The 25046-nt window shown below is 36.8% G+C and overlaps 2 protein-coding genes across 2 annotated transcripts in view; both read right to left on the reverse strand.

Moving 5' to 3' along the window:
• Positions 1 to 285: 285 nt before the first annotated feature.
• Positions 286 to 10037, reverse strand: LOC140233845 (uncharacterized). The gene is made up of 5 exons (XM_072313940.1): positions 9673 to 10037; positions 8171 to 8240; positions 6668 to 6733; positions 5410 to 5534; positions 286 to 1587 (listed from the first exon to the last, which is right to left on the reverse strand). Exons 1-5 carry the CDS (start codon positions 9782 to 9784, stop codon positions 1469 to 1471), a joined length of 492 nt encoding a protein of 163 aa, XP_072170041.1. The 5' UTR covers positions 9785 to 10037; the 3' UTR covers positions 286 to 1468.
• A 2311-nt stretch (positions 10038 to 12348) lies between these two features.
• LOC140233855 (uncharacterized) overlaps positions 12349 to 25046 on the reverse strand; it is a 49089-nt gene continuing 36391 nt past the window's right edge. The window contains exons 21-29 of the mRNA XM_072313950.1: positions 24986 to 25023; positions 24377 to 24462; positions 23529 to 23605; positions 17931 to 18030; positions 17093 to 17205; positions 16415 to 16488; positions 15931 to 15975; positions 15241 to 15357; positions 12349 to 14799 (exon numbers count right to left, since the gene is read on the reverse strand). Coding sequence (XP_072170051.1) covers positions 14650 to 14799; positions 15241 to 15357; positions 15931 to 15975; positions 16415 to 16488; positions 17093 to 17205; positions 17931 to 18030; positions 23529 to 23605; positions 24377 to 24462; positions 24986 to 25023 — 800 coding nt within the window. The 3' untranslated portion in view covers positions 12349 to 14649. The remainder of the gene's footprint in view (positions 14800 to 15240; positions 15358 to 15930; positions 15976 to 16414; positions 16489 to 17092; positions 17206 to 17930; positions 18031 to 23528; positions 23606 to 24376; positions 24463 to 24985; positions 25024 to 25046) is intronic.

Here is a 25046-nt window from a genome sequence, read left to right on the forward strand (position 1 = left end):
TCTGTAATGCTGCACACACCCACCCACACCTGCCCCTGATTACTCACAGTTCCTTGTGCCAGGTGCTACACATAAACATAAAACATACAGTAGACTGCTTCCTGCATCAAATGGGACTACCCGAGGCAAAACATTGCCAAGTTTAAAGGTGCACAGACAAAAGTCTGCATACACCCATATCACCTTTCAGTAACAGAAATATGACGTGCTGAATATACAATAACACTATCACTATCAAGCCTAGGACTATTCCTCCTTTAACATGCATTATACATGATAGCACCACTCACAGCCCTTTGATCTCAAGAGGGCAAACATAAGATAAATAAAAGAAATATGCTGATGATGACAGGTAAGAGATCTTTACAGCCATCTATGTAGAGCACAAATTCCACTGAAGAAAGCAATTCACTTGAGATGATTTTTTTTTTCATTGCACTGCTGAATCATGTTATAATGATGGTACAGTCATTAAGCAGGACATCTACCCAAGGAGGTATTAGGCGAGCTCACCTAGTACCTCCTTGATCTACAGGCATGTCACATTTTTTTCAGTTGCGCATTTGCAGTGTCACATTTCAGGGGGCTACAAAATATGGAGAGCATTTACAACATTTATAAGGGAACTTGCCATAGCTGCTCACTCTTACAGAACCATGTCTTTCAGAAAATGATGCATTGTCATTCCACAGAAAAAATAAATAAAACACAAAAGCACTTGATCAAATCACTGCTAAGAACCTCCAACTACCATTTCTTTCTTCAGCTAACACCCTTAATTGAATGCAATCTTTGGCAGCAGTCTACGTGTATGAGACATTTGATTAATGAAGTTTACCTTCCAAATCCACCTCACATCGGGCATATTATTGCCTTTCTTATAATGAATCACATAATTCAATGACAACACACAACTGCATACATTTTATTCTATCGAACAAATGTACTATCAATGTGCTCTGCATATAACTTTAGGCTGAAAGCATTGTACTACATAAAGTGTCATGCATGTTTGATAAGCCACACACAATTGACAATATTGTGAAGTGTTGCAAAGTTTGCAATTGTGTCAGCATAGTGAGTCAAAACAAACATTCACAAGGCGATACAAACCCTAAAATGCTTTATCCAAATCATCTACTTTTTGGCCACATTTCTAATGCCACAGTTCTGACATGCATGCTTGACATAACAGGGTACCTGGTACTCAAGTAGGGACATGATCATGCATCAGCTGATACTGGCTCAAAACACTTCACAATTGACGAAGAGTCTATTCTGCATCAGATGGACACTGATATTTCAAATGGAAGTCGCATAGTACATGATGTAACATTCAGCTTTCCCTTAGCAGGGAATAAGACAAACTACTGATGAAAATACACTGTAGTTGCACAGGACCGTTAGGCTAAAGTGAGATGGACTGGTATTTGGTAGACAGGAGGGATGAGGGGTGTGGGGATGAAGATTAAGCTTGGTTCTGCTGCTCTGCATCATCTTCCACTAGCTCTTTGCGATCTTCGGGATCTCGTGTCGTCTTGCAAGTCTTCGAGATATAGAGGAATCCACTCAGAAACAGCATGATCCCTGCAAAGAAAGCAAATAAAATAGCACAGAACATTTACCCTTACCTGAGATAATGTCGTGTCAAGCATTTTCTGGACATATTTTGAGGAGCAGAGTTTCATCAGGTCTACTATGAGATGACAGATTTTAACACTTGACTATCAAACCTCTTTAAAAAAAAAAGAAGTATGTTTGTTTGTTTGTTTGTTTTTTTTGGGGGGTTTTTTTAGTGTGTGCATGTGTTGGCATGCATGCATGTGTTGGTGGTATCTTAGTGGTGGAAAATACTCAAAAAGAATTCATTTTAAATGACACTCTCATTTTGCTGATGCTCGGTCAGTTTGTACAGTAAATGCTCAAATTTGTTAAAGCACTTTGCCCTTTGATCGGAATTTCCTTCTCCCTTTGACTATGGCTGGCACTGCCAAAACATACTTTGATTGCATTCTGAAGTAAAATTCTGATCTACATTACAGGTGGCACATATGAATAGAAGTGAACAGAAGATTTGCAGAAGTTTCATTTAAATACAGATGTAAAGTGAAGAAAGATAGGGAATTCTTCAGTTCCATCAGTATTATTTATCTACAGTCACATATTATACAAATTAAAAGATGTGACAATGTTATAGCCATGAAGAATCTGTCATTAACCTCTACATAAACCTTCATCAAAATCCCACAAGAAAAATGATGTTCCATGACAAAAAGAATAAACATATAAATTAAAAAAGAATTAAAGAGTTTGTTAAAAAAAAAAAAAATTGAGGGAGAGGGTGATTGTGTTGGTAATTCATTCATACATATGTTTGTTGTAAACATTTTTCATAGTCATGCAAACCAAGGGAAGATTTGTGAAGGAAATATATTGTAGACTCATCTTTGTAATTTGCATAGGTGATTGTGATCAACACACTATTTACTGAAAGTATGTTGAAGTTTAAAATAACATAACTCCTATTTGTTTTGCTTGACTTTGATGAATTTTCCCTGTTGTTTGACCTTTATTCTATCTAGTCTTATGGAGTGAATATGGAGTGTCTGAAAGCTGCTTTCTAGCCGCCTTCCAGGTGGAATGGCTTCTTTATTCTTACATGGACATCATGCAATGTCGATCACATGACTCATGTCTTTCCCTACATTACAAAATCCTTGCCTTGAAGATTAGTAATTGTGTCACAATTGGCTGTATACAATTGATGACTATGGAGATCAGCTCATTACACAGCAAAGACTGAACCACTTCTTTTCTACTGCTGTACAGTAGCCTGCATACCTGCACATTTCCCAATGAAATTTAATACAATTCCTGAAGAAACTATACCTACCACTAGTTAGACACAATATCCTGCCTGCTACAATTTCCATGGAGCATTCTACTACACACAAACAGCTAACAGAGATGCTGGTACAAGAAACTACCGTGTGGTATTTTAACTGTCATCATGTTCTTATCAAGGGGGTCGGCTAACTGTGTGGTAGCACGAATGCATTGATTTACTCAGACTGTATGTTCGGACAGCCCCCTACTAAAGGTTAGAAAAGCATGGTGGTTGCCATTATGCATACATGGCCCTAAGCACATTTGACAGACAGACAAACAGGCATAGTATGCCAGTTTCCTGGCACGTTGTCCTTGTAACATGATATCAGAGCTAAGTTTATCACAAGTTCACATGATGTCATATACATTGTATTCCACTGTTTCCACTAAGATCTGGCTCTCCTTTCACTGGCCACACACACTCTCAGAGCTTCAATATTCCCAACGTATACCCTACATACAATCATATTGTGCATGCAGGTTATTGTACAGTTGTACTACAATATGTCTCTGTGATGTCACAACATTCTGTGCTGTGAGATGAGAAAGGATGTGGAATTAACATAATTAACTCTTTCTAAAATGATTGCTAATTACTTTGATAATTTTGCAATTCACACACTGCCACTGGAAAAAAACAATGAACTATTTTTATATTGAGGCAGCAGTCGGTACGTGATATAATGAAATCGCTGAAGAGCTTTAAATTTGCAAAGAGAAAGCATAGGCATACACCACATGGAACACAGTTGGAACTAATGACATATATCATCACTATGTAGGTCTTCCATTTTACTATAAAGGCTGTTCAAAAACAAATTTACCACTTGCCTAGTTACATCAGCAAGAAATACAATCAAACCTGCCTTAGTGGCCACCTGTCTACAGCAGCCACTGAAAAATCCCCCCCCCCCCTCCAGAGAGAGAAATGCCATGTTAATGACCATGTATATAGTGGCCACCTCTTTAAAGGGAAGATAAACCCCAAGAACAATGTGGATTGAGTGAAAGCAGCAACATTAGTAGAACACATCAGTGAAAGTTTGAAGAAAATCGGACAATCGATGCAAAAGTTATGAATTTTTAAAGTTTTGATGTTGGAACGGCTGGATGAGGAGACTACTAGTGGTTATGACGTATGAGTGGACAACAATACCAAGAAAATATAAAGAAAATTCTGCAAAAATCCATTTTTCATGAAAATTACAAATTCCATCAACTTGATATTGATATATGTTAAGGGTAGCAATTATTCCCCCTGCTTTCTGAAAGCGGTTGGTCCATTGTTTTTTCATAATTCTAGAAAAGTGAATTTTTGTTGAATTTCCTTTATATTTTCTTTGTATTGTTGTCCACTCATACGTCATATCCTCTAGTAGTCTCCTCATCCAGCGGTTCCAACACCAAAACTTTAAAAATTCATAACTTTTGCATCGATTGTCCAATTTTCCTCAAACTTTCACTGATGCGTTCTACTAATGTTGCCGCTTTCACTCAACCCACATTGTTCTTTGGGTTTACCTTCCCTTTAATGTGGCCACAAATTTTGTCTGCCAAGTCACAGAAGACACGATAATTCAGCATGTTTTTCTGCTTGCAGCCACGCTGGTCATGCATGGCAAACAATTCAGTGATTGCTAGTGCAGCATTCACCTGCTATTCAGGCACTGTAATGACTCATGAAAAACTTGCTTGCTGTATGCACACCAGTGTGCAATAACTCAGTCAATAATGCCATTGTTCAATGCAAGGAACACATGCAAGTGTACATGAATGATACTTCTATACAACAATGATACATGTGCATGCATGTGATACACACAAAATATCAGATAACCTGCAACTCTTTTCGTCTACCTTGGGTGGCCACTATGGACAGGTTTGACTGTATATTGGTTGTGAGAAGTGGACTGTCGCCATGGTAATTGTAATTGTCCAAACATATGACATAATCACATTGCACGACACTGTGTCCACATGTAAAGCATTGGGAAGACTATTTTAAAGAATCAAGTAGTAATATAATCAAAGTCTCTTGAAACACTTTCTTTTGGCCATTAAAACCATACTAGAGCACCAAAACAAATAATTCTGCTCAAGAGCGATGGGGGGGGGGGGGGTAACAGAATATAGATGTAACACAGGAAACGATTCAAAGATGAATGGACAGAGGTAAGGGCATGACTAAGGTTCACATGATGTCTGACTGACTTTCACTCTCTGGAATAAAAGAAAGATTTAAGTGCAACTGTATGTAAGCAATACTACAAATGGGCATATCATTTGCGACCAAATTTTGCACATTTCTGCATCAAGATAAGAAATGTAGATCATATCTTATTTACTGCATGTTGTCCCACTTATGTTTCATTTTATGATAGTCATTACGAACAAACATGTCTACAAGTATTTACAATTAAAAACACATAAATTCATCTGACTTGGCAGAGCAGACAAAAGTAATCACTCCAAAATTTCAACCAATAAAGTTTATTGAAAGAAAAACTTTTGTCTACTTACCACATAGTATACGAAGGTCCACACCAAACGGGATGAAGCAGATAATTCCCATGATGATGTACACCAGTCCCCTCTTCCATGTGTCAATGAACCACATTGCCTTGATAGCCTTTGTGCAGCTTTGTCTGAAACAATAAGAACAAAAATGGATTCAAACACGGCTGAAAATGGCAGCGGCATAGATTTTGACAGCATGTCTGTTCATATGGGACATAAATTTTAGAAATGAATGAGAAATTGACAAGAAAATTGAAGTGGCTTTGTGTGTGATTTTTCCTTTCATCAATAGGCCCACTGATAGCAATTTTGTGCTGAAAAAAAAATTGTATCTTTTTCTGCAGGTATTGCAGTGATTTCAAATACGGCAGCATTTTTTTTAAAGGGAAATGAGTAGATGGGAAAACTAATTAAAAGATTTTTGGCGAGGTGCTCCATCTGAGTCCTAATTAACATCCATACAATTAGAAATACATTGTACAAGCACTTTGTATTGTGTTTGCCCCTGACTACACAAACATAAAGTTGTGACATACAATACACTTCACCTGTAATGCAGATAGTAAAGTCATTACAGTTATGACAGAGAAAGCCCCTACAACATACATGGGTTACATCAAACACTAGGCAGCAATTGGATAAACATGTTCACATACATGTACATGTATCAGTGGATCAGTTGTTACATTCTCCCATGGGAAGATCACCCTAGGATGACATCCTATTAAAACACTTTCATGTAAAAAAAAAAATGGCAAATGGTAGAAAAAAGACATTTTCACAGCAATTGACAAATCTACAATACAATTTGCTAATTTTGCAGTTTTAATTATGGATTCACATGTGATTTGTGATGCCTACAAAAATGTTATCTTAGGGTGACGATGTATAATAAACTTGGATACACACTGTTGCAAGAGATGCAAAAGCTGTGATGCATACTGAGGTACTGGCAATGATGCTGCAAAAAAAAAAGTTACCACAATAAACTGAAGTTGAAGGTATGCCTTCTCATACAGTTCTTTGACTATTAAAACCCCAAGTGGAGGAAGACTTTCATTGACCGAAACATGCAGATACAGGTTGTATATTGTCTGGAATACGTAGAATTATCAAACTTCGGGGTTTGATATATGCTATTCTGGAAAGGCTACAAGTCCCTGGGCTTCATCTGCAAATTTAGAACATCCCTCCGGAACATTTACGACTTCTACAATTGTTAACAGGAATAAAACTTAAAACAAGAAGAATATATATTTACCTGCACCAAGCTGTGTATGTGAAGAGTGTCAATATTTCAAGAAGCAGCACAATGCTTCCAGCAACGCTAAATAGTAGAGTGAAATAACAAGAGGGGAAGCAATGATCAATATAAATCTCATTGTGAGAAGGAAGAAGCATGCAGAGGTTTCCAAATAACACATTGTACACTGGATATCATCAAATTGAGATCTAAACACACTGTGCTCCACTATAACAATTCATATTTAGTCTTATATTTGATTGGTATATGATGCATCCAATACATGTTTTGTACTACAGTCTTGTACCCAGTAACAAAACTGACTACACACTATTTCCTATTCCATGCACACTTTAAATAAATAAATAAAATGACTTCAAATTCATGATTTTCTTCCGTCAAGATGTTTTCATTGCAACTGATTGACAAATTGCCCTACATCGACGTAAATAAGCACTGAATTGATCAGCGTTTTAGTAGAAGCCATGATAAAAAAAATTCTGCTAGACTCGAGTATTGTACGCCCATGATTTTTTTTATCATGGCTACTACTAAAACGCTGATCAATTCAGTGCTTATTTACGTCGATGTAGGGCAATTTGTCAATCAGTTGCAAATAAAATGAATGGAAAAAAAAAACACAACTTTTTCTTTACATCAATCATTTGTTTCATTCTTGCCGTATTTCCCACATGATAAAGTATGTGAATCTTCAAATGAAATACAGATATGATCTACTCCAAAAGAGCAGTCCAGGGTTGGCTGGCAATAAGCCTTTTATAGTTATATAATAATATTTTTAACCAAGAATTCCATCAATCATGATCTCATGACATATTGGAAAGCACATTCATTGTTATACAAGTTTCTGAATCGTTCATGTAAAGATAAATTTAGCAATAAATACAAACAAGTTCAGTTGTAGCTGAACTTCTTTGCTGACATAAAACCTTACACACACATGAAAAACAAAACAATAGCTATTGTAAGTTCTTATATTGTTTATGTTCAGTCAAATCTATGGTATCTTGACCCATCAAGATACTCCAAGGGGGGGGGGGGAAGGAAGTATTTACAGCAAAAGAATGCTAGGACTATTTGAAGCCATACTTTAACAAAAAATCTTTTCTGACAGTTAAGAAATATCTGACACTTGCTAACAACTGCAATATCACTCTCCTGATTCAGGAAAATCACACCATCTTTTACAAGAAATTCAATATCATCAGCAACACTGAGTTTGAGCTTTGTAAATTACAAAGTTTCTTCACTCTTTGGGCAAAATCTGGATTTTAATTCACTAAATGTCTTTCAAACAAAATCATACAAAATCATACAAAGATTATCTGCTTATTGCATAGGAACAAGGCCAGCTCCATTGAAGCAACAATGTTGACATAAGTACCATGTGCCATACAATCGTAGTTTTGTTTCTTTTACAGTAAGTAATTCATCATATGCAGCACAGATCAACATATATAATTGTTGATACATGTAGTTAATACAAATGTAGCTACTTACAAGAGATAAACCCAAATCCAGAATTTTGCAGCACTGTCCATCACAAAGTAAACACCAACTCCAATCAAACCTTAAATGAAAATCAAAAGTAAATAATCATATATGAAATGTGGAATTACAAAGAGAGACTGTCATGTATACATACATGTAGCCCGACCTTGTGTACAGCGACAGGGCTGTGTATATTTAACATACATGTACAGTATATACAAGGTTCCACATTTCAAAATGTACATATGATGGCGGAATACTGTTTGTGGAAGAGAGTCACTGATAGATGTGCCGATGGTTATCGAAAGTAACAGGGTGAATTTTCAAACAGTCTTATAAGCATAATTAAAATGCAGTAGATATGTCACAGCAGTATATTCTCAGAAGTGGACCACATGATACCCTAAAATAAACCTTTTTTTTCTTCTTTTTTTCACCCGAGGCCCACTTTGGCTCCTACAATCTTTTTTTTTTTTTGTTTTTGTTTATTTTTTTAAAGACCCAGTTACAATGTAGATGGAATATTATTATTTGTGTTGCTTTGTTTTGTTTTGGTCAAAATTGCACTGCTGCCCATCCATGACCGATTTGCGACCCATCGGCTGAGAAGAACAGCTCTAAAAAACTGTGATTAACAGCCTGCTAAAGAAACATGGATAACAAACTCAAACGACATAGCGATGATTAATACTTGAGACTCCAATGCTCGATCTCTTATTCACAGTGCAGGAATATTCAATCATCAGAGGTTGATATTCTATATTTCATTATCACAATTCTTCTTACTGATGTGTTGAGGATTGCTTTTCTTTCTTTTTATTTTTCTTTTGACATTGAAGTTTGTAGTCCAAAACACACTCAAAACTACACAATAATGATAAAAAAAGCACTTGACAAAAAGTATACAAAAAAAAATAAAACATAAATGCTACATCAGTTCTGATACCTGGCATCAATGACAGAGCTTACAGTGTTCACATTACAATGTAAAATTCAACTCATCAACCTTTAAATACACAATACCATGAACACTACAAATTCTAAAGCATGAAAGAACAGATTAACAATAGAGTTAATGAAACCGAAATCCAACGTGACAAAAAGTGTTTACTTCTTCTTCAGAGCCTCTGTCAGCACTTACCGGGTAATTTTCATAATTAGCATTTCTGAATTCTAAGTCAGAATTTTACGGAGAATAATTAACGTTTAGGCCTACACTACTTGGTATCTCAAACGATATGAGAGGAAAAGCACAAATCCCAGTCAATTAGTATGTGAAAAAGAAAATACTAATAATATTACTATACTCCTCCAACTAGCTAACACTAGCGGTTCTCTGAGATCAAATAGAAATACTAAATAGAAGAGCTACAGTGAAAAAGTATAGATTGTGTACCCCGTACCAGACGCACTGCCACTAGACACCAAAGCCACTATCAACAGAAAAAAAAGGAGGAGGTCCATTGCTATGTCATGAAAAAGTAAATCTATTATGAGACCAAAACACTTACAAATAGATGTCAATAACGCCCAAACATTTGAAGCGCATGATGGATGACATCCAAACAGTTGAGACCGAACCGATCGGCTGGTTCTGACAGTAACTCTATGATCATCCGCCATGTTTTCTCCGAGGTGAATTAGCAACGTCAGACACTCCTAGTCTCTGAGTCAGCGATCGGTTGCAAGTGCGGGTTTCAGCCTGACTGCTGCCGCAGAACTCCGGGGTCACGGTACGAACGAAGAAAGCTTTCAGCAGCGACTGCAAGATGCGTTCAATTTGTACAGCGAGGAATAATGTTTTGAACAACGAGGTAAAATGGCTAATGGCTATACAATCAGGTGATTACAGGATGCTTTTAACGGTTCATACAATCCGATATTGTGGCCTCCGTCCGTCCTTCCTCGGAAACTTGGCGTTGGCACTTGACAATAATGTGACTCAGACGTCACTGTGAACTCACATGTATGTCACGGCCATTCAAATCGGCCAACGCGCTGTTATGTACACATACAGAGGTGCTGTACAGTGAGTGGGTTAAGGGGTACATCGCCACTGTTATGTTTTGGATGGATGATTCGCGTGATTAATTCCACCAAACCAAACAAAAGCTGCAGCTGTGCTATGGATGGTAATGTTATGGTCTACTAGGCATGGGAGCCCACTCGTCTATCGCTGCGTTGCGACGTTACCGACGAAAAAACACTAGAATTCTAGAAATGTTTTTTTTTTGTTATTTTGGTTTTTTTAAAAAGAAATTCAGCAGAGAAAGTAACTACAATTTCACATCAAAACAGATTCTTTGCAAACAAAGCATTTACTTTTTGTAAAAGTTTTGCTGACATTTGTGGATTTTTTTTTCTACAATAATGCAATATATATGATAAAGGTTGAAAGAGAACTTATAACAAAAATAGAATTATGTCTCACAAAAGAGCAAACAAAAATCTATACTATTCTTTTTTTTTACTCATTATGTCAGATTTCTGATAGTTACTGCAATTTTCACCGGCATTTATTGCAAAGTTGACTGCAGTAGACTTTCAGATTTCCCTGTACAGCATGCAGTCTACATGAACATTGCAGGTTTTTTTTTTTTTTTTTTTTTTTTTTTTCCAAGTGAAATAAATCCTCTTCTACCAGAGGACTGAACCCCTGGTCCACTAACTTCAACTTCTCTTTCCCCATCTCAATGTTTCTCTTTCCCTCTCTCTGTTTCTTCAGTTTTTCTTATCAATATCACTTGGGTTCCTCCACCCTGCCCTCGTATCAGGTCAGTTGTTACTGATAATCATATACAACAAACTATTCAACTAACAAAATAACAAACTAACCAACCAAATTTACATTATATATATATATATATATATATATATATATATATATATATATATATATATATATGTATATATGATACACATATATACCATATACATGTGTATATAGATATGTAGATATATATATATATATATATATATTCCTATATACATATGGGCTATATACAGTATGTCCCCCCTAAAAAAAAATGATCGTACAGTGTATTTCGAATTGATAACTTTAAAAATCATCGAACAATCTCTATTTCAGGGTATGAAATTGTAACTTCTTTCCTACCTCTTGCAGAAGACCCCATTCAATTTGGTTTAGTGGTTACAGGGAAGTTTGAATTGTTGTAAAGCATGTAATGGGTCTTGATATATGGATATATATGGATATATATATATATATATATATATATATATATATATATATATATATATGTATATATATGTTGATTAGGTTGTCCACGTGTTGGCAAGATAAAAAGATAAGTAACAAAACTAGAACAAAGCGCATCCTTGGTAACACGGTTGCAATATATTGTTATGGCTTAATTTTGTTATTGTTCTCTCAGCATCAACACTTGAGAAAGGGCAGCGAGACACTCGAAAATTTGTGTGCAGAAATAAACCGTTGGTGAATACAGCATGAACTTTGTTCCAGTTTTGTTTATATATATAATGTTCATCTTGGAATTTTCCACCTGTTGGACTTTGAATGTTATTACATTGTATTAAAGAAGGAGTCTAGAATACGCCATCTGTAGTTCCAACAAGGTTTTTATTCACAGATGGCGTATTCGAGACTCCTTTTATATATATATATATATATATATATATATATATATATATATATATATATATATATATATATATATATATATATATATATATATGCTTCAGTGAGGACCTTTGAAGACTTTGCTAATAACAATAACAACAAAGTAGGAGCAGGTGTACGTTGCGATAGATGCAGCTGATATAGACGGAGTTGACATGACAAACACATAATTGCTCAGAGCTGATTGGTTATGGCTTCTACCATATTAACTGCAGTTCTTGGTACTGTATATGCAATGATATTTCAAAATTCCATATAAACATGTGCCCTACATCCTGGTTAATTACTGTACATGAAGTGAAATGCAGCATCCTCATGATGTAAAAACAGTTTTTCAGTAAATGTGCATTTCATTTAATTTTCTGTTCTTGTTTTGTTTTCTTTAGGACCTGTAGATGAACATCACATAATTTGAGAGTAGAAAGTTTCTTGTTTCGATGTAGATTGGTAATTATTATTGTACATGCCCCCCCCCCCCCCACAAAACAAAACAAATAAAACAAAACTGTAGCACACAACAAAACACTTGTTCACTAGGGCTCTCCAAATACTTTGATTTTAATCAAACACTAGTACATGTACTTGTTTCAGTGATATAATGCATATCTGATCAAGGTGATTGCAAATTTGAACAGTCACAAAAATTTTTCTCCCTACATGCTGGACATTCCACAGTACTTCTCTAACAGACATCAATAAATATTGCACAAAAATGAAAACATACAAGGAACAAATGACACCTAGATGAAGAGATAGCTGATGTTCTTATATCAATTCATCTGTGTGACACCTTATTTCATTATGACAAAATATATCTGGTATAAAATTTGGAGCTGTCAACATCTGGACCAAGTTATAAGGAAAATTCATCAATGCAGAGCACATTGCGGATATCATTTTACAGATCTATCAAACTGGTTTAAAAAAAAATGGAGCATGACTCAGTTGGGCATAACAGAATGGACCATTGGTACATTTCACTCCACTGTGAATATTCAATTAAAAAAAAATTGTCATACCAAAAAGAATTGTACATCAAAAGAATTTAAAAAAAAAAAAAATGAGTTAATCTGGAACATTAACCTGATCCTTTGGGCAGCTGGTTTTGGTAGAAGCATTACAATGAATATGAATTTATGGAAGTGGGGCTAAAGAAAAACATCTTAAAATGAAAACAATAAATGTAAATACCTAATTTTAATAATCTAAGTCACAGAGCCGAGTTCATTTCAAATGGTGCCTCCTGGTTAAACAACAAATTCTTCCAGTAGAACCATCTACACTGTACTAGATTTAAAGTTGTTTATGAAATCATTAACATGATAAATCACTTCATAGAATTAAGCACTGACTTGGTGAAAACAGGTTTGACAGTTCAAAAGCTGGAAATGATATAATTTGTTTGACAGCATATGAGAGGAGTATTTTGAAATGAGGGTGAATCTATTGTCTGTCTTTACCTTTGTGACTCAATATATGCCAAAGAGAGTTTCCAAGAAAATTGTTATCAATGAAATGCAGCTAACTTTAATTTGGTCATTACTGTTACGGGGCATCTTGTTATAAGGAGGCTTGAGGAAATAGTAAGTTTTCTTTCTCACAAACTGTTCCTCACTATAAACAAATACCATTTTCATGTCAGCTTATCAATACACAGGACTACATAGCACTGAAGAAACATGATCCTCACAAAAAATGACAAAGAAATTAAAAAGAAAAAGCTCAAATGCGAAGTGCCTCACAAGGGTGTGCTTATCACATGTCAGCAAGCTGTATTTCGATGCCAGTACCAAACTGAACAGTTCAAAGAAAATAATCTTTGAGAAACCAGCACATGACAGTATGACCACAGGCAAGTAAGGGCAGTCTCACGCCCTGCAAATGCTTGCTCTCCACAACTACACTTGTACAATGTATTACTTAAACATTTGGTATAGTCAATGGGTACAGCTCACAAACCACAATGAAATCCACCCTCAGCCCTCTGACACAAGTGGACTCTCAGAGAAAAGTTCCTATTAGATTATCTAATACCATTTGATATTTTTTTCTACATGTTGTATGTAAGTCAAAATTCTGCATTCCAGATAAAGGGCATGGGATTGCCAATGACAGTGAAAACTCTGTTAAAGAAAACAACCCAAGTCAGATATTCCACAATATCCATCTGGCTGTGTAAGTTTAATTACATTCCAAACCATCATTGTTGTGGAAAACACTACATCTCTGAGCACACTGACACAGACAAGTTCTCAGATAGTCAAGGTGTTGCTGCATGACATTTTGCTGGAATTTAGCTCTCAGTTCTCCTTTCAGCTACAACAATTTTTTCAACCCCTCACATGTGTATCTCTTACTAAGTTACTGCTGTTCTGGTGCCCCCTCCCCCCAATTATTTCTAGACCATGACATTCTTTCAAGCACATTCCACATTCCACTGGAGGGCAAAGGGCACCATAGTAAGCATGGTCTGCTCCAAAGCCTGTCTGTCATGCAAACTCACTTTCAAGGACAGTCTCCCACGCAGTGTCCACTCTCAGAGATTGGACAGGTGTTCCATGCACTGTCTACTCTCAGAGTCTTCATTGGAGCACTGTCCACTTTCAATGACAGTCTCTTGAGTACTGTCCATCCTCGAGTCAAGTCTTACAAACACTGCTCATTTCACAGACATGGATTGTAGACCCTTAAAATAATTCACTCTTCCAAGCTGGAGTCATGCTCCTGCAAATCATCTCAAGGTAGTCCACTGAATACCATTCTCTTCCCAGCACTTGTTTTAAGTTTCACGGGGAGCAGTTTCCCCTAAACTTTTGCTAGATTCCAGCTAGGTCAGTTCTTGGAATGAGTCCAGCAAGTCGTAGGCGACCTCTGACATGTCAAAAGGGGTGTGGTCTCCACCGGGAGACAAGAAGGCAGCCAGGATCCCCTTCTCCTTGTTGGCCTGCAGAAACTCTGAGATTACCTGCCATCTCTCCTGCAGGAGGTATACATACAGAGAGCAACAAAAAGTTAAGTGAGGGAGTCATCCCTCCATCCTTTACTTGTAAGAAATCTGCTCAAAACTAAAAATTTCCCAGGGGTATGAATAATTTTGTTGTTAACTGTATATTCTTTTCATCCAGTCTCCAGTTCTAGAATGCTACAGACTACTGCAAACACACTGATAAACTTGCAAAATTAAAATGCATGCGAACATCCTCATTTTACAGTATTCAAATCAAACAGGCTATACACATTACTCTCATGTCAAATGTTTGCAGGCAATGGATACAGCAAAAGAAGTGCAATCTTTGAAAAATGCATTATGGGATTGATACTTTCTAAGCACCTCACTTGCTTTTGATTCTAATTTGGTGGATATTCCTTTGAAGTAATCAGTAGATGTTGGGTTTTATCTGCCATGATTTATACTCACACTATCTCTGTCTTCATCTGCCCACTTGTAGGGCGGCAGAGACGGTAATTTCAGGATGGGATAGACGGACTCCATGAATACTGATGTGAAGAGAGCTTTCATCTGCTCTGGATCTTTCTGTAATGGTTGACAGTACATCACATTACGGAAGGAAAGACTTTACAATTTAGCACTCAGAATCATTTATCCGCATAAGCATACTTAGAAATTTGTGTTTTCTATTTTTATTGTACGTATGTTTACACAATCTGCTACAAACTGGCACAACTGGTATTTCAAACATTAATACAACTTTCCCTGAAAAGAATGTAGTAGTGATAAAGGGAATGAAATTCAAAAGAGTATGTTTTGAATGAAATTCAAAAGAGTATGTTCGTGGGGCGCTGTGGCATAGTGGATAAGACTCCCGACTCCTAATCGGAGGACCCGAGTTCGATTCCCGCCCAGTGCTTACGTCCTTGGACAAGATGCTTTTACCCACAATGTCCCTCTTGACCCAGGTGTATAAATGGGTACCTGGCAACGCTGGGGTAATAATAATGGCAGGGCCCTCTGGTAGAGCAGTGGCAACACTGAAGAGGCTACCCTGGATAAATAAGACCTTATTATTATTATTATTATTATATTATAAGATATCAGCTTTATTCACTTTCCGTATGTGTAGGAAATGTATGATAGTGAAGAAATTACCTTTTCAAGCTTCTTGACTTTGGCCTTCTTGTCTGCCCAGGAACTCTGAAATAATTGCAAAAACATTTCCCACAATCAAACGTTCATCAAATCAAGATACACATTCGTAGATCTTGCATGGCAAACAAACCCATTCTTCTTGAAGAAAATTCCTCTGTCAAAATCTGATAATCTCAAACCCTCATATCTCTGAAACTTTCTCAATATCTACAGCTTGTTTGTATGCCTTTTCTTTTGTCTTCTATTTTGACACTACAGTCAAATTAGAAAGAAAGAGTAAACTTCACGTGGCATGCAGCATGCAGACAAACACATATAATTCATTCAATTCAATTTATGTACACATATTCACCAACACAGATATACAGAGAGACAAACTGCAAGCCACTCACTTTAATACACTTACATACAACACCAAACTTCCCACCAAATTATGCATAGACACAAGTGGAAAAAAAAAAAAATCTTGCTGTGGGTTCCTCACCCTCAGCGCATCCATCAGGTCGGGGTACTTGGTAGCTTCTGGGAACGTGGCAAGAAGTGGGCAGTGAATCAGGTCTGTATCAAATACAAGACAAATGTCAAAGAATATTTAAGCACATGTAATTTTGTCACAGAACGCAATACTGATGAAATTACACAAACATATGGAATCGACTATGCTAGTCGGAAAAGCAAATAAATTCTCCAAACATCCATGATAATCTATACAAAAAGAAATTGTCTCCTGAACAAATCAAAGCTTGAATGAAAGTGACTCACTCACTTTTATAGATACCAATCTGATAAACTTCATTTGGAATATTTCACGTTAATTCTTTTCAATTCATTAAGTTTTACAATGGGACAGAATGGTTCTGATGTGTAGAAGCACTGGAAAAAGGCTCTGTTCCCACCTCAGCTGCGTATTTTGCTGTTAATTTACTTACACCAACATACCGGGTACTCTAGCATTCAAGTCACAAGACAGTCAGAAAAGATTAATCATTGGTCAAATCCATTCTGAATCTTCTGCCACTGTGTAATTGATGATACACTGCATACATTGTAGCTGTCATGTATACCACAGAGTCTATAATAAAAAATAAACAAACATACATACAAAGACACAGATATGCAACTTAGTGAGATATTTCCATAACGTGGGCACAACTTTGCCAACCTGCATTCTGAAGGTCGATGCGGTCTCTGAGGACTTCATCAGCCTGCAGCTTGCGGAAGAAAGTGAGGAACGGGAGGTAGACGAGGCAGCTGACCAGTGTCTCTGGTAGCAAACTGGTAGTAAGACAAACAATACAGACAGGTGAGATGAAGGAGACATGAGCTGCAATATAACATCAAATCAATTACCCACAGATTGGTTTCTTTAATGAGTACATGTGCAGTTTGGAACAAATTTTCTTGAGGCAGCAGATCACTTCACTGACAATTCTATGAATACATGATAGGTCTGTGAAAACAATACCTCTGCTGAATTGAAACAACCACGCTGTCAGAATGTTAATTTATCATCAAGATTCAACAAAGTTTCACAGGACACAACATACCACAGTCACACTTACGTTATATAAAGCCCATGCCCTCACCAGCGCAAGAGTCAGGGTAAATATAACTTGTAATCTAGTTTAATATTACCCTCATAAGTAACTATTACCTTTGCTGTAAATTTACAATTGTAACAGTTGCCATAGCAGAGGTCATAGATGTATTTATGAAGAATTGTCATATCTTCCACAATCACAACTGATAGAAGAATCATCAACACAATCATCAGCAGAATGTCTGCTAGCACCAGAAATGTGATTTATTACTACCAACAAGCAATAAACTTCCACTGCCACTTCATAACATACCTGGTCATGACACTTGGTAAATCCCTCATACTAGCTTCACTAATGATCAAGATCATAATCATCATTAAAATCATCATCATCATCATCATGCTCATCATGTTATTCATTGCCATCTCACTATCACTGACAAAGTGCAGGTGAACTCACTCGAGCAATGGCTTCTGCTCCTTGGTGGGTGTGAGAAACTTGAGTTGGAGGCGAGGCTGCTTGTTTGCAGACATCATGGCTCGGAACTTACTTGAGCTACCTGGATGTTGACAAACATTTGGAACAGAACAGGTCAAACATCCATGCATTCACTGTCTCTCCAACACAGGCATAAAAATTCAAAGATAAGTGTCCTGAAGGCAGTAGCTCAACACACTCTGGAAGCACAAGCTGAGTGTCTTCTATGGTAGGTCAGTGTTGAATCGACAAATGACATTCCTGCATTTGTAGTTAGATTGAAAACAATCCTATAAACTCAGGAACAAGATGTGTTATCAATGGACTCCTGTTCACACAACTAAGTAGAGTGAGTAAAGATGTATGTGTGGAGCAAAAGATTTCTGCTTTTATGACAAGAAATGGTGAGAATATTCTATTCATACCTGCAGCAAATATCTATAGATCAGTTTCACAACACAAATTAATACTATTTGACTTCATTGTTTAAAATGACCTGCCAACTTCACAAATTTTCATGCAGCTCCAGCCATCACAGATTATTTTTATTATGCATTGACAAAATTATAAACACTGCTTAACACTGTCGCAGCTCAATTTTAAATTTGTTGAACATTGCTGACTGAGCCATATGATGATGTTCAAAATGGATGAATACCACTCAGTCATACAAAAGTTGAAAGATGAGTATTGTGAATCCCATTCCTAACAAAATGTCCCTTTTGGAAGCATTTAAAGGAATCTTTGAAAAGCAAATAACACATAGCATCATTAACACATGATAACAGAGACTATGGTAGCATGTAGGACCATGCAGCTCAGCATCCTTAGTGCTGGACACATTGTCAAACAAAAACTTCAGATAAAAAAGAAACATGAACATTTTAGACAGCACATATCACAGAACAAGACGAGTGCAGGCATTAACTCCATACTGTGTGATGACAACATTATACTTTATCTACATCTCTTAAACCATTTTCCCAAAATGTCATTGCTCCCCTAAGTGCTAAAATACCAGGAGTACCAACAAAAGTTTAGATGTGCAAATAATTAACTTTCATGTTGGAGTTTGCTGAAACGAATGACGACGACATAACTGTACCATAGAGTAAGAAGTAAACTTATCCTGTCAAGAAAAAAAAAATGGTAAGGTGTATATGAATGTACTTTGGAAGAATGAGTGTACATGCAATGGGTAAAAATGACAATTTTGAATTCCATTGTGAAATTAAGATATACTGTTCCGTACCGAGTATGGTGCACATTTCTGATCATCAAATTTATGGCATGAATCAAATGGCATGAGACACGGCAAGACTGAATTCTGTGCAACAAGCTCATAAAGCATGTGCAGCCCCTTCCATGGATACAACAAACACCCTGCACAGATGACACTAACTTGGATGATTAGAAGAACATGTTCATGATCATATAGATCATATTATGTATCTTGTTTGTAAATATTAATTGAAGTTTATTTCATATCAAAGGGAATGGGAAATTTATTAAAAAAAAAGGAAACAATTGTTACTTGTTGTTTGCTTAGGTGCTAAAAAGGTAGAACAAGTGGTAACTGAATATGTTATTGAATCATGAGGTAAAGTAATTTTTTGGTATAACTTATTTTAATTTGTGTTTTTTGTTGTTTTAAATACACTTATGGATATGGTATGTCTTTCAAATCGTATCTGTACACATACTACAATCTCTTCTTTCACCTGATATTGGAATGAAAAAAAAAAAAAAGGAAGAGTATTAGTTATGTTTTGCTTTAGATTTGTAGTTGACGGTTTGCCAAACTTGTCCTCCTGCACCAACACATCAACATTCACTTGTTGGTATTATATGTGTGCCATCATATTTTGTATTATTTCATGGGATAGGTCAAGCGTTTTTCTATGCCATGATCAAATACTTAACCATGATGCTGCATTGCATAAGTGTGCAAGTGTGTGTGTGTGTGTGTGTGTGTGTGTGTGTGTGTGTGGAGGGTGGGGTGGGGGAGGGTAGGGGGATGGAGGATGGGGCCAGAGATTGGGATGGGCGGGCTAGCTGGGGCTGGGTGTTAGGGTTACAGGGTTGTCATGAATACATTTAAGGGTTGAAAGCTCGACAGACAACAGAAGAATGAGTCCAATGGCTTCAGCTTGTCAAAGACAAAGAGTGAACAAATTTGCACTGAACTTACCATCCATTTCTAAATAGTGCATTGCCCAAGAAAAAAAACATAAATACTGGTGTCATATGTGATTAAATGATTCTTTATTGAGTTGTGTTCTAAGAAAAGTGAAGTGGTGCCTCATTAAAACAAGTGAGTAATTATATAGTGATGGCGAAGTGATGATTAGCTTGGGATGTCACAGTCATTGCTTGCAGAAATGAGGGGTGGCAGAGTACATGTACTTGTTAAAAAAAAAAAAAAAAGTCTGAAAAAAAAATCAAACTTATGAAAGAAATGTCTGATGAGCAGTGAACTGAAAATTTCAATGCATTTGAAGTGCCAAAAACTCTATAAAGTAGGTTTTGGGCAGAGAAGAAAAAAAATCTTACATCAGATTAAACTCACATGCGCAAATCAGTGCGCGTTCATAATTCGACATCTGTTGCCGTATATGATCTGTCACACAATTTATACAGTTTGCATAATCCACTGGCTGAATTAAACTGTCTTTTTGAATGCGGGCAATTTAATCCAATGAATATCACATACTTTCACACTTGCAAAAACCAACTAGAAATGTCGCTATGGCGACTGATGCCTCCGCCATAATGCATGATTCTCCCAATAGTTGTATAGTACAATGTCTTCACAATGTGTAATGACAGTTTCACATAACTGGCAAAATATTGATATGACAGGTTTGTCAGAAATGTCTTGAATGTTCACTTTCCTCAAACTGGGTCTGCTATAATTGTCTAAGAGTGCAGGTACACATATTTGGGGAATTGAGGATTTTTACTTGACTTCTGACCGACCCTGTTATATGTTTATGCATTGATTAATTTTCAAGGTATGAAGAAAGAGTGTAATTACAGTACAAAATAGATTTTATTTTTCATTTAAACCTGACCTTTGACCCTTAACCTTTGACCTTTGACCTTCTGGCTGGAAATTTCCCAGAGAATCTCCGTTAGGTAATACATGTATATATTAAGTTTTAAAACTAATAATGCAAGCACTGCATATACTACGGTAGTCTATGAGGGAAACAGTATATTTTTGAGGAGTTGACCTTGACCTTTGACCCCTGACTATTGACCCATGACCCCTAAATTCCCTAGATAATCCCTGCCAGTCAGTACATGCATATGTACCAAGTTCCATGATGGATACATTGAACCATTTGCGAGAAAAGTGAAATTGTTTACATTTTCACCTAACGTTTGACCTTTTGACCTTTGACCTTATGACATGAAACTCTCTCTGGAGAATCTTTACGCAGTAGTACATGTCTACACTAAGTTTCAGTAAAATACCTTTGGGCATTGCATAGATATGGGGGAAATAGCAACATTTTTAGCATTTGACCTTGACCTTTTGACCTTTGACCTCTTGCCAATGTCACTAAAATCTCCTCAACTAATTGCCCCATCATACATCATACTTGGACCAAGTTTGGTGAAAGCTGCTTCATCCAGTTTTGAGTTATCACATAAACAGATAAATTTTAGGATTTGACCTTGATCTTTGACCTTTGACCTCTGTCCGATTTCACTAAAAAACTAATCGTGTAATTGTCCCATCATACATCACCCTCAGACAAAGTTTGGTGAAATTTACTTGATCCAGTCTTGAGTTATCGCGTAAACGGATACAATTTCATGATTTGACCTTGACCTTTGACCTTTGGCCGATTTCACCCAAAATCTAATCAAATAATTGCCCCATCATACTTTATACTTGGACCAAGTTTGGTGAAATTCCAGTCAATACTTCTCAAGTTATCGCGTAAACGAATGCGTACGGACGTACGGACGGACGGACGGACAACCCGAAAACATAATGCCTCCGGCACCACTTCGTGGCGGAGGCATAAAAACAAACTAGAAGGTGATTAATACCCCCACCCCTAGTGTTGCTTTATAGTATGTGATGTCATGAGGGCAATGACGTTAATACCAAGTTTGTGCACTTGTCGAATTGGAAACAGAATAATTTTAGTTTACTGTACAATTACAGAGTTGACACTGAGTATAAAACTTACAGCAAATGGAAACATGCTTTCCTCCAGCATCACTACACTTAAAGACCATCATACACACCAAATTTGACCTTCATAGCTTGAATGGTTTATTTTGATACAAAAATGAGTGGTTACCATGGCAAGACATTTTCCTTAAACTAACATATTGGTGTCTTGCAAAACTATACTTCTAGATCATGATACATACTAAATTTGACTTTAATTGCTTGAATGATGGAAAAGTTATTCGACATGCAAGGTTTTGGTAAAATTGTGGTTATCATGGCAATGGTTTGTGTGACAAACACAAAAATTATGTGTTCCACATCTGTACCTCAGGGCCATAATGCCCACCAAATTTGGTTTCAATTGCTTGAAAACTGTGGAAGAAGTTCACTCTACAGGATTTTTAAAAAAATGTGGTTATCATGGCAACGCTTGTCCGATACAAATACAAAGGACGTTTTGCAAAACTAAACTTAAGAGCATCATTCATACCAAATTTCACCTTCATAGATTAAATGGTTCAATTTGATACAAAAATGAGTGGTTACCATGGCAACGCATTTTTCTTATATTAACACATTGGTGTCTTGCAGAACTACACCTATAGATCATCATAGATACCAGTTTTGAAATTGATTGCTTAAATACTATGGAAGTTATTTAATCCACAAGGTTTTGGTAAAATTATGGTTACCATGGCAACGCATTGTCCGACAAACACAAAAAACATGTCTTGCACATCTATACCTCAATATCATCACTTACCCTAAGTTTCATATAAATTGCTTCAAAACTGTAGGAGGAGTTCGCGACGCAAGATTTTGCAACAGACTGACCGATCGCCCGACCGCCCGACCGCCCGACCAACATCGCGGTGACACACTACGTGTGGCGGGGGTATAAAAAACAAGGTGGCTAAACATACTCTCAGTTTTTAGATATTAGCAATTCTTTCTCTTTGGCTGATTTGATCGCTTGGAGCCATTACTGCAACATATCTTAAACACTTCATAATTTGCATAACAATTGCCACACCCCTACTACACAAGACAGCAACCTACAGACTGCCAACAAAGACAATTACGTGCCAATCTACACATATCACAACCAGTCATGACACAGACTGCCAAGTTTCAGGGTTTATTAGTATTCAATAGCTGCTGAAAATAGGCAGTTGTGTTTGATTTCACATCTAAGTATGTTGACTACATACATGTATATTACAATGCCTGATGCATGATTATGCAGTTTCAGACAGTGTGAACTCTATAATATATCATATTGTGATGTCTGGACTGTAGGAAACTTTTATAATCAAGTGCATGACTAATGGATCCTAGTGGTGTGGCAACCTGGACCAAACCAAGGACACACTGGTATTACTCACTTCTCCTGCTGATGGAAGGGTCAACTTCCACGTCTTGCTCAAAGGGGGTTCCACCGTTGACTGTCAGATCATAGATCCTGGCACAGATGTGATAAATTACAGACAATGTGAAATAAGGCACGGAAGCAGCTCTTGCAGAGTAATAAACAAAATCCATTTAAGAGTACCTAATTCATGCAAAGTACCTCTGTGACCACAATCATGACAATCTGGGTTAGAAACTGATTGATGATCATGGATCAATAGAACATCTACCAGAAAGGGCATTAAAGTCAGCTAAAGCGCATGTATACATTCACAAACCCTCCTCTACCCCTTCCTCTGCCCCTCTCCCCTCACCCCTCCCCTGCCTCCCCCCTCAAAAAAAAAGGAAAGAAAACCAAACAAAAACTAGCTACCACCATAGTGAATTCCTACACAGCCAGTATCTCAGAAATCAAGGACATCCAATTCAGCATATCCTTAATCAAAAACCAATTGTGAGAATGTTACTAGGATTACGAAATTAAAAGGTGAAATATGCATACATGTCATATTCACATTCTTTAGCATCACATTCATTTACAACCAGCACGATCTTCACTTCAACCATTCTCTCCAGTAGCATGGTAACACTTCTTTACCTGAGCCAATTTCAAAAGAAGAGAAAGATTGCTGAACAAATAAACACACATGAATCACGTAATGGCATAGAATGGAGAGCTTATGGCAAAATTTGATGCCATAGTAGGAATTGCTCCAATTCTTGCAGTGTTTTTCCTCATGCTTTAACACTTTACTAGTCCAAAATTAGTGAGAATTATAGACATAAGATCACATCACTGTCAATATGATTAGGGTTTGCTCACTTGTTCATGATGGGGGCACCTGTGGCTGTGTCATAAAGAGGCTGGTACACCCAGCCACAGCTCAGCTCTCCTTTCTCACCAGTTTTCTGTGGAAGACAAATTTGAAGTGTAATACTCACTTACTGGAATAAAACATATTTGGTAAATATATCTACTGCAAGTAAAACATTCAATTGACTATGAATTTGATTTCCCTTCACTCTGAAAGTAAACATATTTACATTAAGAGTGAATTGGGACAGAAAAATAAAATTCTACAATACATGCACATGTACAAAGTAGTTTACATCCCTATTTTAATGATTCTGCTTTATGACAATAAATTACACTGCTGTTGTAAAATCAAATACTGTATACGCTGAATATTTCGCGAGGTTTTTATTTTCGCGAATTTCGCGAGTCAGCTGCTATTCGGGAAATTAAAAACACACAAAAATATTGACTCTAATACCGATATGAATGTGACATACGCGTATACATTTCTCCGTTCAGTACATGACTCCACGATCGCGAATTTAACCACTCGCGAAATTGTCGTGAAGTCCCGATTCGTGAAAATTTAGACTCGCGAAATATATGGCGTATACAGTATATAAAAATTTCACTTACTGGTCTAACATAGGAAAGACACAGCTCATACAGTAATCCTGCAGAAAGTAAAGAGAAAATA

Source organism: Diadema setosum, chromosome 1 (genome assembly GCF_964275005.1).
Source record: "Diadema setosum chromosome 1, eeDiaSeto1, whole genome shotgun sequence".
NCBI classification, from domain to species: Eukaryota; Metazoa; Echinodermata; class Echinoidea; order Diadematoida; family Diadematidae; genus Diadema; species Diadema setosum.